The 16,103-nt window shown below is 40.9% G+C and overlaps 1 protein-coding gene and 1 long non-coding RNA gene across 5 annotated transcripts in view; one reads left to right on the top strand and one right to left on the bottom strand.

Annotated features, from left to right (window-relative positions):
• Positions 1 to 6,344, top strand: part of LOC135519518 (uncharacterized) — a 35,079-nt gene extending 28,735 nt beyond the window's left edge. Inside the window, exon 4 of the long non-coding RNA XR_010452303.1 lies at positions 6,061 to 6,344. This is a non-coding gene — a long non-coding RNA (uncharacterized LOC135519518). The remainder of the gene's footprint in view (positions 1 to 6,060) is intronic.
• Positions 6,345 to 6,438: 94 nt separating this feature from the next.
• LOC135519516 (transcription factor Sp3-like) lies at positions 6,439 to 15,778 on the bottom strand. 4 transcript variants are annotated; one of them, XM_064944747.1, is made up of 7 exons: positions 15,426 to 15,778; positions 15,191 to 15,288; positions 14,914 to 15,009; positions 13,196 to 14,411; positions 10,569 to 10,755; positions 10,027 to 10,223; positions 6,439 to 9,785 (listed from the first exon to the last, which is right to left on the bottom strand). In XM_064944747.1, the coding sequence occupies exons 2-7, from the start codon at positions 15,257 to 15,259 to the stop codon at positions 9,478 to 9,480; spliced, it is 2,073 nt and encodes a 690-aa protein (XP_064800819.1). In that variant the 5' UTR covers positions 15,260 to 15,288; positions 15,426 to 15,778; the 3' UTR covers positions 6,439 to 9,477. The 4 variants fall into 4 exon arrangements, with proteins under 4 accessions (XP_064800819.1, XP_064800817.1, XP_064800818.1 ...); XM_064944745.1 differs by having other exon boundaries at positions 15,621 to 15,778; XM_064944746.1 differs by having other exon boundaries at positions 14,914 to 15,000; positions 15,621 to 15,778.
• Positions 15,779 to 16,103: the final 325 nt, after the last annotated feature.

Raw genomic sequence — 16,103 nt, 5'->3', positions numbered from 1 at the left:
ACTCAGAAACAGAGTGCCCTAGCGGAACAAGAGGTACACTGAGCAGCACATTGAGATCTTGGGACTATAAGGTTCTATCTGCAAAAAGATGGTTCTGAGATAATTGACTTTAAAGTTCAGAGCACTCATTGATTTGAATGGTGTCAGCGATTTTTTATCTTGTATTCTTTTGAACTTAAGAACATAGATTGGGGTATTTAGAGTACTATATACAGTTGAAGTCAGAAGTTTACATACACCTTAGCCAAATACATTTCAACTCAGTTTTTCACAATTCCTGACATTTAATCCTTGGAAAGATTCCCTGTTTTAGGTCAGTTAGGATCACCACTTTATTTTATGAATGTGAATTGTCAGAATAATAGTAGAGAGAATGATTTATTTCAGCCTTTATTTCTTCCATCACATTCCCAGTGGGACAGACGTTTACACTCAATTAGTATTTGGTAGCATTGCAGTAAATTGTTTAACTTAGGTCAAACGTTTCGGGTAGCCTTCCACAAGCTTCCCTCAATAAGTTGGTTGAGTTTTGTTCCATTCCTCCTGACAGAGCTGGTGTAACTGAATCAGGTTTGCAGGTCTCCTTGCTCGCACACGCCTTTTCAGTTCAGCCCACAAATGTTCAATAGGATTGAGGTCAGGGCTTTGTGATGGCCACTCCAAAACCTTGACTTTGTTGTCCTTAAGCCATTTTGCCACAACTGCAAGTATGCTTGGGGTCATTGTCCATTTGGAAGACCCATTTGCGACCAAGCTTTAACTTCCTGATGTCTTGAGATGTTGCTTCAATATATCCACGTAATTTTCCTGCCTCGTGATGCCATCTGCTTTGTGAAGTGCACCAATCCATCCTGCAGCAAAGCACGCCCACAACATGATGCTGCCACCCCCGTGCTCCACTGTTGGGATGGTGTTCTTCGGCTTGCAAGCCTCCGCCTTTTTCCTCCAAACATAACAATGGTTATTATGGCCAAACAGTACTATTTTTGTTTCATCAGACCAGAGGACATTTCTCCAAAAAGTATGATCTTTGTCCCCATGTGCAGTTGCAAAACGTAGTCTGGCTTTTTTTATGGTGGTTTTGGAGCAGTGGCTTCTTCCTTGCTGAGCGGCCTTTCAAGTTATGTCGATATAGGACTCGTCTTACTGTGGATATATATACTTTTGTACCTGTTTCCTCCAGCATCTTCACAAAGTCCTTTGCTGTTGTTCTGGGATTGATTTTCACTTTTCGCACCAATGTATGTTCATCTCTAGGAGACAGAACGCGTCTCCTTCCTGAGCGGTAGGACGGCTGTGTGGTCCCATGGTGTTTATACTTGCATACTATTGTTTGTACAGATGAATGTGGTACCTTCAGGCGTTTGGAAATTGCTCCCAAGGATGAACCAGACTTGTGGAGGTCTACAATAGTTTTTCTGAGGTATTGGCTGATTTCTTTTGATTTTCCCATTTCAAGAAGAGGCACTGAGTTTGACAGTAGGCCTTGAAATACATCCACAGGTACACCTCCAATTGACTCAAATTATGTAAATTAGCCTATCAGAAGCTTCTAAAGCCATGACGTCATTTTCTGGAATTTTCCAAACAGTTTAAAGGCACAGTCAACTTAGTGTTTGTAAACTTCTGTCTGACCCACTGAAATTGAGATATAGTGAATAATAAGTCAAATAATCTGTCTGTAAACAATTGTTGGTAAAATGACTTGTATCATGCACAAAGTAGACGTCCTAACCGACTTGCCAAAACTATAGTTTGTTAACAAGAAATTTGTGGAGTGATTGAATAACGGGTTTTAATGACTCCAACCTAAGTGTATGTAAACGTCCGACTTCAACTGTAGGTAGAGAACATTAAACAGAACAGGGCTTTGTTAATAACTCGACTTTGACAAAAATGCAGATTAGAACCCAATAGTCCCAAGCTCTCAACATTGCATGTAAAGCATAAAGCAGCCGTATACCTACACCTTTTTTAAAGAACAAATAGAAAAGGACTTGAAATGCTACGTGTGTTCGCAGCACAGTAAATCAACAAGACATACATACGTTAAAAATGAGCACAGCTGTTGTGCCTCGGTGATTCTCGGCACTGTACTTTGACATTGTTGATTCTTCCCTGTGAAAAGCAGAATAGTAGTGATTGTGTCAAATTGCAGGCATATCTTTCAACAACACCGTGGGACATAGTTAGTCAAAATGGGTCATGGATGGAGACGAAACACTCCTCTTTTGGAAGGGTGCTGTATCTTTGGGATGGAATAATGAAATGAGTCATTTCTGCCAACTGTTCTCATTACCTTCCCCGTGGCAGAGATCCATAATCCCTATGGTATTCTATCACAAATACAGTGGGAAATGTCATTACATTATTATAGCATGTGGTCTATGCCTTCTTTCTAGTTATTGTATTTATGTATTTTGCACATGAATTGGAATGATTGAAGTTGAGCACCGTGTGCAATTACATTGCAATTCAAATAGAGTAGGCATGTAGAGGAATCTATCATAGAAAAGCCATTTTGCCCTACAAACCACAAACAACTTAAAGGATGAACACGTACATTTATATCCTAAATCAGACTAAATTGCAACCGCTGGAAAATCTTTCCTTTTACTCTTTCAAGTGTGCATCTTTTACTGAAGATTTCCCTTGTCCACAGACTCTTAGACTTTTCCCACTGTAGCGTTGTCATGTTTCATAAGATATTTACAGTATTATACTGAGAAAGTGTCCTATTTGTGACTTGGTGCTACAGTCTGCTACAGTCAATCCAAGGAGCAGATTGCCCTACCTGCACCAAATGTTCAGGATACAGGATAGTAAGTGCCCATCTCTTTAAGTGCAACGCTTTCAAATATACTCACAACAACAGAGGTACTTCTATGGCAGCACCATCTCTGGACTGAAAACTCTCATGAGACAATGAGTGGATGGAGCACACGCCTTCCTGATGGGTCCTGTATGGCTCAGGTCAAACAGTTAGAAAATACAGCTAATATAGCCTTGAATAGCTCATGAACTTTGGAAGGTCAAGACTGTGTTTGGGAAAAAAAGGTATCGTCTCTCCACAACATCTCACTATTTCCACCATCTTTGAATTTCAATCTGATCTAAAACCACACACACAATTTATTTGTGTAAATCAAGACACTTCTACTCCTGTGATAAAACGAGTGGTTCAGGCAAGACGAGTGAACACTAAGTGAACTTCAACACGACGGTAAATGCTTCTGTAGGAACTGAATGCCCGTATAGTCCGGTGTCATGCTCAGCTACGCAACGATCTCGGTGATGGCGGCTTTTATCTGGGAAGTCCAGCAGAAACGTATTCTCCTTGGTGGCACTGAAGCGCTTCTACTTATCAGTGTTGAGGTGCTCGCAGGGGAAGACCTACTAGTTTTGGGTGAACGTTTTACACCACCTCCACCACATAGGACAAATGAGTGGAGAACACAATGAAGAACTTATTTATGGCACCTGACGAGTCTCTCAACACCATTGATTTGATAAAATGCCACATTATTGTCCAAATTCAACTGATCAATATTGGGCTACTTACCATAAACCCAGCCAGTTCCTCTTAGTCATTTTTGTGAATGGTTGACCATCCCGTCTTTCCAAATATTTTTGAACGGCAAACGTATTTTATATTACTTCATAGGGATGCTTCAATTGCAACCAATAAAGGATACTATACGTACATCTTCAAGACGATGTGTGCCATGCCTGGAAAGTCCATGATTCTCTGAGAAGATTGTCCTCTCCCCACACCTCAGTGTATCGCAGATTTCATTCCTGCAGGGGAGCAAGAGATTATTACAATATTCGTATTACTAAGCAGGGGAAATTAATTAGACTAATTAACATACAAGTAAATGATGATACTGTTGACACATTTCATTAACTCAAATGGTCATTCTAATGTTTGTGGTGCACTTGGTGTTGCATTACAATGAATTGAATTTGTTAAATTCAAATGAAAGGTACCGCAAAATAGATGTGTCCTTTCAATGTTTAAAATCATATGGGCTTTTCACTCTGATTTGTCCAATATATGCATTCATACCGCAAGGTTTTAGTTATGTTCCTATGCAGTAGTGAGATAACTGTGGCCAGGCACAATGCATATGCTTTCTATCAGCTCCAGAGAAAAGGCTTGATTGTAACACTATGCTGGAGAGCTTTTCCACACACACGAGAAGTTTCAAATTCAAACCACTACAAAACAACCTTAAATTGTGGAGCAATCTAAAATAATAATGTCCCACACATACACAACCCATGTCTCAATTGTCTCAAGGCTTAAAGATCCTTCTTCAACATCTACTACACTGAATGAAATGAATTTAACAAGTGACAATAAGAGATCATACCTTCCACCTGTCCTTAATGTTTCGGAAACTCAGTGTAGTGTGACTGAAACAATGCATACTTTCAGAGTTAAATTGTAAAGATTCTCTGGCACTTTTGTATACTTTTTAGCCAGTAGTTCTGAAAGTAGCGCTCAAGAGACAAGAGTGGTCCACGAAAATTGCGTACTACATCACATATATGTGCATCACGTCATTGCTCTCTCTCTCTGTCTCTCGCTCTCTGCTGTGTGTGCGTCTTGCTAGCTGTCACTCAAATGGTGAGGGGCTGAAGCTCATTGGCTAGAACTCGAATTGTTAAGGGACTGGCCCACGTGGAGGAAAATGTAGGGAAAATGGCGCAGCACAGTTTACAGAGAAACAGTCGCTTTCAAAACTAGGGATTTCGTGGCTACTTGAGGTATAGATGCATGTACAAACTACACCTTGACACATCCAGCTGACAAAGGGAAGTTTAAAGATACTAGGTAGTAGCCAAAGTTTTGGAGCATGTCTTTAAAGTGAGCCTCTTTTAAATGCCTATTTGACACTTTTCAAACGCCTCTTGCGACAAGGCTTGAGAGGAGTGCTGCAATATTACATGTATTTTGATAATATTTTATTAAACTTTCATAAATTTGTATGAGTAAAATACCTTTATCCTATTATATTGATTCCACAAGAAACCCAGACAAAAAAAAATACCATGATTTGGGGGGTTTTCACAAAATGTAATCCATACAATAGTCTTCTGGAGGAAGGATTATTTACATATATTTTACCTTTGTATCTAAAAGCCTAATTGAGAAGTAATGAATCAAAGTTTGCATTTTTATTACATTTTGTCCAGGCCTCCTTTAAGACTCCATAATGTTTCATCTGTAGATGCAGCAAAGCAAAAAATGCTCTGTAATATGAGTAGTATTTTGATTTCAATACATTTTGGTTTGGTAAATGTTTCAATATAATGTTGAAAATAATATACTCTACGGGCATATCAATGTTCCAGAATGGGATCTCCGCTAGTTTTAAAGTTGTTATGGCCCATTTTATACAGAGAAATTGGCATAGTAGTGAATGTAACCAATCACAGCCCTTCTTTTACTTGTTTCATTGCACATCCTGCAAAAGACCAGCAGAGGGCGAATATTTTGAGTCCATTTTCACATTCACTGTTGGTAATGCTTGAAAATTGGATCATAACTCTAAAAGTACTAGAGACCACACTCTGGAACTTTGATATGCCCGTAGAGTAGATTATCTTCAACAATATATTGAAAAATGAGCCAAATCAAAAACGGCATATGTTCAATATTCATGTTTATATTTTTCAATATTCATGTTTATATTTTTCAATATTCATGTTTATATTTTTCAATATTCACAACTAAATGTTAAACAAGTTAATGAAATCAAAATACTACTCATATCACAGAGCAAAAGGTAAAGCTTCATATGACACCAATTGTTGCTTTATAGCATGATGCCTTAAAGGCCTGGGTATGCCCATAAATATGCCTACTTTGATAAATAATTTCTCAATGAAGCTTTAAAATACAAAATGTATTTTTGTGAAAATCCCTTTTTCTGTTTGGGTCACTATACAGAGGTAAAGACATCAAAAGTTAGGAAACTGGAATTCATAAACTAAGAAAGGCATATTCATGGACATTACATGTAACTCTTTTTTTTTTTTTACCTCCTGTAGGGTTCAGTGGCTTGATGAGTGAAACGGCAGGGGGCTCTAGGAAGGTCAGAGGGTCAGTTCAGCTCCTTTGGCTGCAGTGACATCTACTGGACTGGACTGCCAACAGAGAGGTGCCAACACTTTAGTAGACCAATGAAAGCGTGCAGAAAATCTACGTGAACTGCCAGCCCTTCTGGCGCTACCCCAACAACATTATCATATTTAACATGAACATATTTCACAAATACTGAATTTCTCGTTTAAGAATTATGCCACTTGAATGCAGTCGTAACACCACGTCTGCAACGCATTTTTGACCAATCAGATTGCGTGTCCAAAACTAACCGCTTCATAGTATATCATAACATCATAATAATATAATAGTACAATAAGACAACGTACTACCAGGTAATGTTTAGTCATTTTTGTATGAAATAACAAGATGCCCTCAAAAAGTGGACATTGTACAATTGTTTCCCGCAAAACAGAATAAAATCAATGAAATGAATACCACGTTACAAAAATGTTTATAATGATCCATGACAAACATCTGGATTGAAACTTTTTGAGATTGTAAAAATGACATGTTCACTTCTAAATGTGAATCTGTGAGGTATAATATAGTGTTTTGTTTAATGACCACACAGGGTATAATATGTTTCAATGATATCATGGTGGACTTAAAGCCACTGGGGGCCTTCTGAGTTGAAGACAACTTCCCAGAACCAGTCACTACAACAGCAGATACAATGCACACAATTCACTTTCTTCAATCTTACATTTCATAATCTGAATAATAACATAGATATATTACTACAGAAAAGGGAGTCAAAATAACACTCCGATTAAAAGAAATAAGACAGAGACAGAAACATTTACTGACAAGAGATAAACGAGGATAACCAACATGGGCAGTATACAAATACGTTTATACAAAAAGAGGATGATCAAACTACAGATGAAGAGAAGAGTGCTATTAAGAGAGTGCTGCCTCGTGCGATACCACGTCACTTCTGTCTTAGAGGGCTGATTGAGCGAGGCGCAGACACAGAGCGCATCTCTTTACCAAACTATTTCATAAAGGGGGGTGTCATCTAAGGACCCTGACATACAGTTTATAGAGCATAGGTAACACGGTGACAGCATAATTCAACTATGCTTTTGGTCCATCGAATAGCACCTCTCTACACAACACCCCACAACATCTCTAGGGGCTACAGGGGAGGATTGTTCTACCGTGCATGACCAAGTCACCCTGAGATTAAAGTCAAATTTGGCAATTCAACCCCTTAGCATGGCTTCTTTTTTTTTTTTTTTCTAAAAGTGACTCGACTTTCTAAATTGTGAGTCATTTAGAAATCACGTTTTTACAAAATAAACACATCTGAATATTACACTATACACATTTAAAAAGCCATTTAAAGAGCTCGGAGTTTGAGATACCATAAAACCAGTTTACAATGATATAGCTGTTCATTAAAAATACTTGATTTGCAAGAAATGCATATTACAACATCCGATCAATTGTAGAAGTTCAATAGGAATTATTATACAACATTTTAAATATGCAATTGTTTTCTTTTTGCCACCTGCAATATTATTCAGGATGCAACTGAGCAGGATGTGGGTAAAGCTTGCTGATGGTTTTAGGCAAGCACAAATATGACACAAACATAAATCAGGAAGACCGTACTAATGTTTGTTTTTTTAAGGATTTTGACACAGACCTAACCATGGCTGTCATCAAAAAACGTAACAAGGGTTTTAGGCTGGCAATAGCCAATCACTTAATTTCTATACCATTTTTTTAAACACACATTTAACTCAAACCTTTAAACAATCGACAGTAGCTTAAAAACTATGCACCGTTCCCCCCTTTTCAACTCCACAATATGATAGAAAATAAGGCATTTCAGTGCGTATGTATTGGAACCACATTTAACGCTTTTCTTTGCACCCCCACCCCAGTAAAAAGACTGCTTACAGACTTCAACTGGCTACTAGTCTAATATATATATATATCCAAAAGTTTGGACACACCTACACATTCAATGGTTTTTCTTTATTTTACTATTTAGTAATATAGTGAAGACATCACAACTATGAATTAACACATTAAATCATGTAGTATGCAAAAAGTGTTAAATCAAAATATAGATTCTTCAAAGATCCACCCTTTGCCTTGATGCTTGATGACAGCATTGCACACTCTTGGCATTCTCTCAACCAGCTTCATGAGGAATGCTTTTCCAACAGTCTTGAAGGAGTTCACACATACGCCGAGCACTTGTTGGCTACTTTTCCCTCACTCTGCGGTCCAACTCATCCCAAACCATCTCAATTGGGTTGAGTTCGGGTGATTGTGGAGGCCAGGTCATCTGATGCAGCGCTCCATCACTCTCCTTCTTGGTCAAGTAGCCCTTCCACAGACTGGAGGTGTGTTGGGTCATTGTCCTGTTGAAAAACAAATGATAGTCCCACGAAGCTTAAACCAAAAAGGATGGCATATCGCTGCTGAATGCTGTGGTAGCCATGCTGGTTAAGTGTGCCTTGAATTCTAAATAAATCAGTGTCACCAGCAAAGCACCCCCACACCTTCACACCACCTCCTCCATGCTTCACGGTGGGAACCACACATGCAGAGATCATCTGTTCACCTCCTCTGCGTCTCACAAAGACATGGCGGTTGGAAACAAAAATCTCCAATTTGGACTCATCAGACCAAAGGACAGATTTCCACGGGTGTAATGTCCATTGACCGGGTTTCCTGGCCCAAGCAGGTCTCTTCTTCTTATTGGTGTCCTTTAGCAGTAGTTTCTTTGCAGCAATTCGACCATGAAGGCCTGATTCACAGTCTCCTCTGAACAGTTGTGCTGAGATGTGTCTGTTACTTGAACTCTGTGAAGCATAGTTTTTTTTTAAAGTAATGATGATGACCTAGTGTCATTTCTCTTTGTTTATTTGAGCTGTTCTTGCCATAATATTGACTTGGTCTTTTACCAAATAGGGCTATCTTCTGTATACCAACCCTACCTTGTCACAACACAACTGATTGGCTCAAATGTATTAAGGAAAGAAATTCCACAAATCAACTTAACAGCGCACACCTGTTAATTGAAATGCATTCCAGGTGACTACCCCATGAAGCTGGTTGAGAGAATGCAAAGCTGTCATCAAGGCAAAGGGTGGCTACTCCAATGAATCTCAAATATAAAATATATATTTGTTTTACACTTTCTTGGTTACTACTTGATTCCATGTGTTATTTCATAGTTTTGATGTCTTCACTATTATTGCACAATGTAGAAAATAGTAAAAATAAAGAAAAACCCCGGAATGAGTAGGTGTGTAAAAAAACTTTTGACTGGTACTAATATATATATATATATATATATATATATATATATGCAAGGAAAATGAGTGATGAGCAAGTGAGTGTCACTGTGACTCGGCCATCTCTAGGACTTCTCCGGCTGCTATAGTGACCAGTTGTAGTGGGATTTCAGCATTGGCCAGGATGTCCTGGGAGTTACCGGAGCCCTGCTGAATGTTGGTGAGGATGAGGGTAGTGCCGCCCGCTGTGATGATGCTGTCTGACGAGCCCGCGGACTCCATGGAGCCCACCACCGCGTTGCTCACAGAGTTCATGACTCCTTTCTTGTTCTGGTGAGTTTTAATGTGCTTGGCCAGGTGGTCGCTCCGCATGAAGCGCTTGGAACATTCCGGGCAGACAAACTTCTTCTCCCCTGTCAGAGAGAGAGAGAAACCAGACAAGTTTTAACAGTAGGACAGACCAAACCATGTCACTTCTACATCACTACTATGAACTTATTATGTAATCCGTTTTACAGGACTAACGCTATTATACTGAATGATATCTTTCCAAAGACAGAATTGGACACTTTACATTGGTGAAAAGCGCAACCTACAAGGTAGGTTTTTAAAATGTAAAATGTAATGCAAATGTTAAGGTGACGGAGGGTGCACCTGTATGTGTCCTTCTGTGTCTCTGCAGTTCGTCGCTGCGTGTGAACCTCTTCCCACAGTACATCCAGCTGCAGACGAAGGGCCGCTCCCCTGAGTGCCAGCGCAGGTGCGCTCGCAGGTGGGATGTCTTCCCGTACACCTTCCCACAGCCCGGAATGTGACAGATGTGTTGCTTCTTCTTCCCCATGTTGGATCCTCTGAGAGAACACAAACAAACACACTCATATACTGCATATACAGCCTTATAGATGTGTACTTGCTCTGTTTTTTTGGGCCTTTGTGCGCCAATGCTGGTGAGAGGGGGTGGGGGGGGTGGGGTGGTACAGTAAGACTGTTAGTAATCAGACAGAGGGCAATAGAGTTAATATAACATGTATGAAAATATGTGTCTTTCCCATTCAGACCCCAAAACCTTGGGAACTAGTATTCTAAACACCATAAGTATAGGAAAGATTCTATCTAGCGTTTTCTGACCACTATAAGCTGTTGAGCACTGTAAGCGTAGTCAATATAAGCAGGGTACGCAGTATGAGCTCACTCACCTCCCCCCAGCCTCTTTGCAATTGGGGCAGGTGCAGGCCACCCTGCGTAGCCGCTTGCCCCCCTCGCCGAGTTGGTCCTCCTCGTCCTCTAGCCTGACCCGCAGGTGGGAAAGGTCACTGGTGTTCAGAGTGGAGTCACTGCCCAGCTGCCAGTCCTCGGAGTCCGGCTCCTCCTTTATCTGGACGTCTGGAGGGAGACCAATCAATCCACACATCAATATCAACACAACCTTTAACAATTGCATGCTAAATGGACTGCAAAAGCCACACAGTGAAAAGTGCTTCTTCGCTAAATGCTTTTAAAAAGATTTCATGACAGTTTGGCTATAAACAAATTCAAAACCCCAGTTCAAACTTGACAATGTGTGGATGGACAGCTTGACACAAAACCATTATGATTTACACACCCTTCCAATCTTCAAAGAATTAATCATACAATTGTTTATATTATATCTCACAGATCTATAAAAGGGTGTTGATTATATGGTCAGAGAATTGTTTAAATTGTAACATTTTGGTCATTTAGCAGACAATTTTATCCAGAGCAACTTACAGGAACAATTATGGTTAAGTGCTTTTGCTCAAGGGCACAGACAGATTTTTCAGCTATTCGGCTGAAAATGTTGTTATTGTTACACACACAAACGTTCTGTTGTTAAATGTGTGTTCTTACATTAACAACTTTGTTTTCTTTATAAGAAAATATTTGCAAATCTGACAAAAATATGCAGCTAATAATCCTCACCAGAGCAGCGCAAATCATGCCCGATGCCTCATGAGGCTTATATCAGGTGACTCAATAATTAAATAGTATACTTCCTGTAGTCTACTTCCTGGGGATGGTCATTTTTTTCGGACCCCCATGGTTTCCTACATACAGTGCCTTCAGAAAGTATTCACACCCCTTTACTTTTTACACATTTTGTTGTGTTACAAAGTGGGATTCAAATTAATTGAATTGTCATTGTTTTGTATGAAAAATAAAACTAATATATCTTGATTAGATAAGTATTCAACCCTGAGGCAACATGTTAGAATCACCTTTGGGCCGCGATTTGGGCAAGCCTCGAAGAGCTTTCCACACCTGGATTGAGAAAACATCTGCCCATTATTCTTTTAAAAATACTTCCAAGCTCAGTCAAATTGGTTGTTGATCATTGCTAGACAACCAGTTTCAGGTCTTGCCATAGACTTTCAAGCCGATTTAAGTCAAAACTGTAACTCGGTAACTCAGGAACATTCACTGTCTTCTTGGTAAGCATCTCCAGTGTAGATTAGGCCTTGTGTTTAAGGTTATTGTCCTGCTGGAAGGTGAATTAGATCTCACAGTGTCTGGTGGAAAGCAGACTGAACCAGGTTTTCCTCTACGATTTTGCCTGCCCTTAGCGCCATTCCATTTCTTTTTTTAATCCTGAAAAACTCCCCATTTCTTAATGATTACAGTTATACCCTACCCTGATGCAACCCGCCCACCATGCTTGAAAATATGGAGAGTGGTACTCAGTAATGTGTTGCAAAGAATTTGCACAAAAACACAACACTAGTCAGGACAAAAAGTGAATAGCTTTGCAAATTTTTGCAGTATTACTTTAGTGCCTTGTGGCAAACAGGATGCATGTTTTAGAATAATTGTATTCTGTACAGGCTTCCTTCTTTTCACTTTGGCAATTAGGTTAGTATTGTGGAGTAACTACAACTTTGTGGATCTATCCTCAGTTCTCCTAACCAGCCATTAAACTCTGTAACTGTTTTAAAGTCACCATTGGCCTCATGGTGAAATCCCTAAGCTGTTTCCTTCCTCTCCGGCAACTGAGTTAGAAAAGAAACCTGTATCTTTGTAGTGACGGTGTATTGATACACCATCCAAAGTGTAATTAATAACTTCACAATGCTCAAAGGGATATCATTTATTGTTTTACCCATCTACCAATAGGTGCCCTTCTTTGCTGGGCATTGGAAAACCTCCCTGGTCTTTTTGGTTGAATCTGTGTTTGAAATTCCCTGCTCGACTGAGGGACCTTACAGATAATTGTATGTGTGAGGTAGAGATGAGGTAGTAAATCATGTTAAACACTATTATTGCACACCAGTGGAGGCTGGTGGAAGGAGCTATAGGAAGACAGGCTCATTGCAATGGCTAGAATGGAATAAATGGAACGGTGTCAAATATGTGGTTTCCATATGTTTGATACCATTCCATTTCAGCCATAATAATGAGCCCATCCTTCTATAGCACCTCCCACCAGCCCCCACTGTTACACACACAGTGAGTCCATGCAACTTATTATGTGACTTATTAAGCATATCTTTTACCCCTGAACTTATTTAGGCTTGCCATAACAAAGGGGTTGAATACTTATTGACTCAAGACATTTTTATTTTTTATTTATTGATTAACTTTTTTAACATTTCAAAAAACATCATTCCACTTTGACATTATTGTGTGTAGGCCAGTGACAAAAAACGTTACATTTAATCAATTTTAAATTCAGGCTGTAGCACAACAAAATGTGGAAAAAGTCAAGGGGTGTGAAAACGTTCAAGTGTGCTGTACAACCACCAGTGTTACTAACTATTATGGTGTTTATGTCTGCTGGATGTGTACATGATACAGGAGGAGACCATACCTCCAGGGCTGTTGGTGTCCTCTGCCTGCTGGTACTGAATGCCTGCCTGGACCAAAGAGTTGACAGTCACAGTCTGCAGGTTGGGGATCTGTTGCGCTTCTCCCTGGCCCAGAGACAGGGTTTGCAATGGGGCCAGTGTGATCTGCTGGGCTGGGTTGGTGGACAGCTGGAGGTTCTGGAGGTTCTGGACCCCCTGCACCTGAAAGGTCTGCCACTGGATCTGCCCTGAGGCCGTGACGGTCTGGGCCTGGATGATGAAGGTCCCTGGGTTGATGAGCTGAACGTTCTGCATGGTCTGTCCCCCTGCTGCCTGCACCAGCTGACCATCACTGGTCTGGACTGGCACCTGTTGCAGCTGGATGATGGACTGGCCAGACGACACCTGGATGTTCTGGACCTGGTTCTGCTGAATGTAGCCCTGGAGACCAGAGGGGTCTGTCTGCTCTGGGGCTTGGGTTAGAAGACCCGTCTCATCCATGGCCTCAGGCAGCTGGGCGGAGGACGTTGGCACATACATGTCTGCATTAGCATTCGAGTCATTTACAGACAGTGTTTGCAAGTGCTGGTCACCTGTCTTCTCCAAACTCTCAGAGCTGTCCACAGGCTGACTGGTCATGATGAGCTGGCCATCAGAAGTGACCCCTGTTGCTATAGTCTGAGCACCAGAGAGGCCCAGGGAGTCCAAGTCCACACTGCTAATGGGGACAAAGGTGATGTTCCCTGGCAACCCCATAGGCACATTAGTGACAACCTGACCCTGGTTGTTAAAGGTGGAGCTGCCGATAGAAACACCCTGGATCTGCTGGACATGACCAGTCTGTGATATGAGGTTCTGGTTATTAGTAAGGATGTCTCCGGCCCCAGTCACACTTATAGTCTGAGTTCCGTCAGGCAAGATCTGGATCTGCCCTGTGGCATCTTGGCTCAGAGTGGACCCGTCCTCACTGGAGGTGGAGAAGCTCAGTTGCTGTCCATCAGCTGTCTGAATGTACTGAATGTTAGGCACTGTGTTGGCGGAGGTGTCGCTTCCTGATGTCACAAAGATCGGTTGGCTCTGAAGGTTCTGGAGAGGAAGAACATACTGTCCGTTTGATGTCACGATCCCCCGACTCTGGATATGGACCGCGCCAGGTTCCTCCTTCCGTGTTGTTGTGGGGGTCAAAACCTCCCATCTATCTGGGTTCCCTGTTAACTGGATGGATGTTAGGTCTGTCGTCTGCAGGATAAAACATCTTGTTTTAGTGAATAAAAACGATTCATTTGCATAGAAGGTGCATCATTAAGATGCAGATTGCAACATTGAGATGAAGTATGTAATGTTAGAGATAGCAGTGAAATAATTACTTACATTAAAAAAACAGTAAGCCAATTATTTACTGTATTCAGCCAGTTGGAAAAGCCATAGCATGATTAGTTATGAATAACTACGTGCATTAAAAAATAAATCACAAAAGTTATTACAATTCATGAAGAATATAGGAATAAGAGCTTGGTGCTGCTTGTTCACACGATTTAGCAACATATTTGAAGATTGGTTTAGAGGTGTTTAATGACCAGAGTATTGTTTGTCTAGAAGGTGCATGAGAACCCTAACTTCATATTGTGTGAACCAAATATGAGCTCACTACATGAAGGCCTTTGGGCATATCTCTGCCGACACAACTCGCGTTCTATTGAGGGTCGTCTATATTATTGCAGAGCCAGTGGTGTTGACTTACCACTGCAGCGGCAGCACCGTTACCCCCATCTGATGATGCCGACTCGATCTTGCTGCAGGTAGCTGCCAGCAGAGCGAGCGATGACGACTGAGTGTCCTACCCACAATGGGCGGGTTTAAAAGGAAGAAAGTGGGTGGCCGTTAGTCCGGTGCCACACAGGAAGTTCGACTTTTACTACAAATGTTAAAACGTGTGAACTTCACAAAGCACCACGCACTTACTGAAACCCTAACCGAGAAGCATACGAGGGCAATTTCTAAATAGCAACGTTAGCTACCTGATCTCCTGTGCCACAGTCTTGCTGCAGAAACTCGCTTTGACTGCTGTCCACGTCCAAGGCAGCCATTTCCTCTTGTTTCACTGGCTGTTCTGGGGCTACGTTACAAGGTACAGAATGAAGGAAACGGAGCAAAACAAACCAGAGTTAAGTTAAATCTTCACACGGGAAACGGCAGCAGATTTGTTTCTAGCTATTCCACTAGCTATAACGTAACACTTCAAGCTGGACTGACCTCCATTACAGCTGCGGTGTGGAGTTGATCAAACTGTCTGAAGCCTTAGCTAGCTACGTATGTTGTAGTTGTGGCTAGCATGCAGGCTAACGTTCACTGTTGGCTAAGCTGTTGGAAAAATATTAAAACAGCTAGCTAACATTAGCTTAGCTAAAGGGTGCAAACATACCGATGGTTAGGTTGAACATTACATACCAGTCATTGCGTGAATTATTTTATTTCGCAGAATCTCTGTATTACCACAAGCGAAACATGATTACAGTAATCGAAGGCTGGCTGCAATCGGTGATTCTAGTCAATTGTTTCTATTTTGATTGACTGTGCGGGAAACACAAAGGGTGGGGTCTCCAAGATTGGGTAACGCACAGGAAATCCCGCCGTTCTTCTTAAACCCAATTGGCTACCGTATTTTATTCCCTACATTATCATTCGCCAGTGTACATGTCAGTCATCTGCTGACGAATTCCTTTCCTGTTTATTTTTCTCTCAATAATATGGTGACAGAAAATATATATGGAGCCAGGAGCTATGCTGTCCATTGATAACCGTTAATGTATACAAGCGTTCTGCAGCCACAGTGGATTTTAAACATACTCTTAAATTATTTCCCTTACCTCTCAATTTAGGTAATTTATGCCTATCCTAAATTTAAAGCCAGCTAGTGTAACTAAGCCAATG

Source organism: Oncorhynchus masou, chromosome 29 (assembly GCF_036934945.1).
Source record: "Oncorhynchus masou masou isolate Uvic2021 chromosome 29, UVic_Omas_1.1, whole genome shotgun sequence".
NCBI lineage: Eukaryota > Metazoa > Chordata > Actinopteri > Salmoniformes > Salmonidae > Oncorhynchus > Oncorhynchus masou.
The sequence above is the reverse complement of the archived record's forward strand: the minus strand, read 5'-3'. Positions and strand labels throughout refer to the sequence as shown.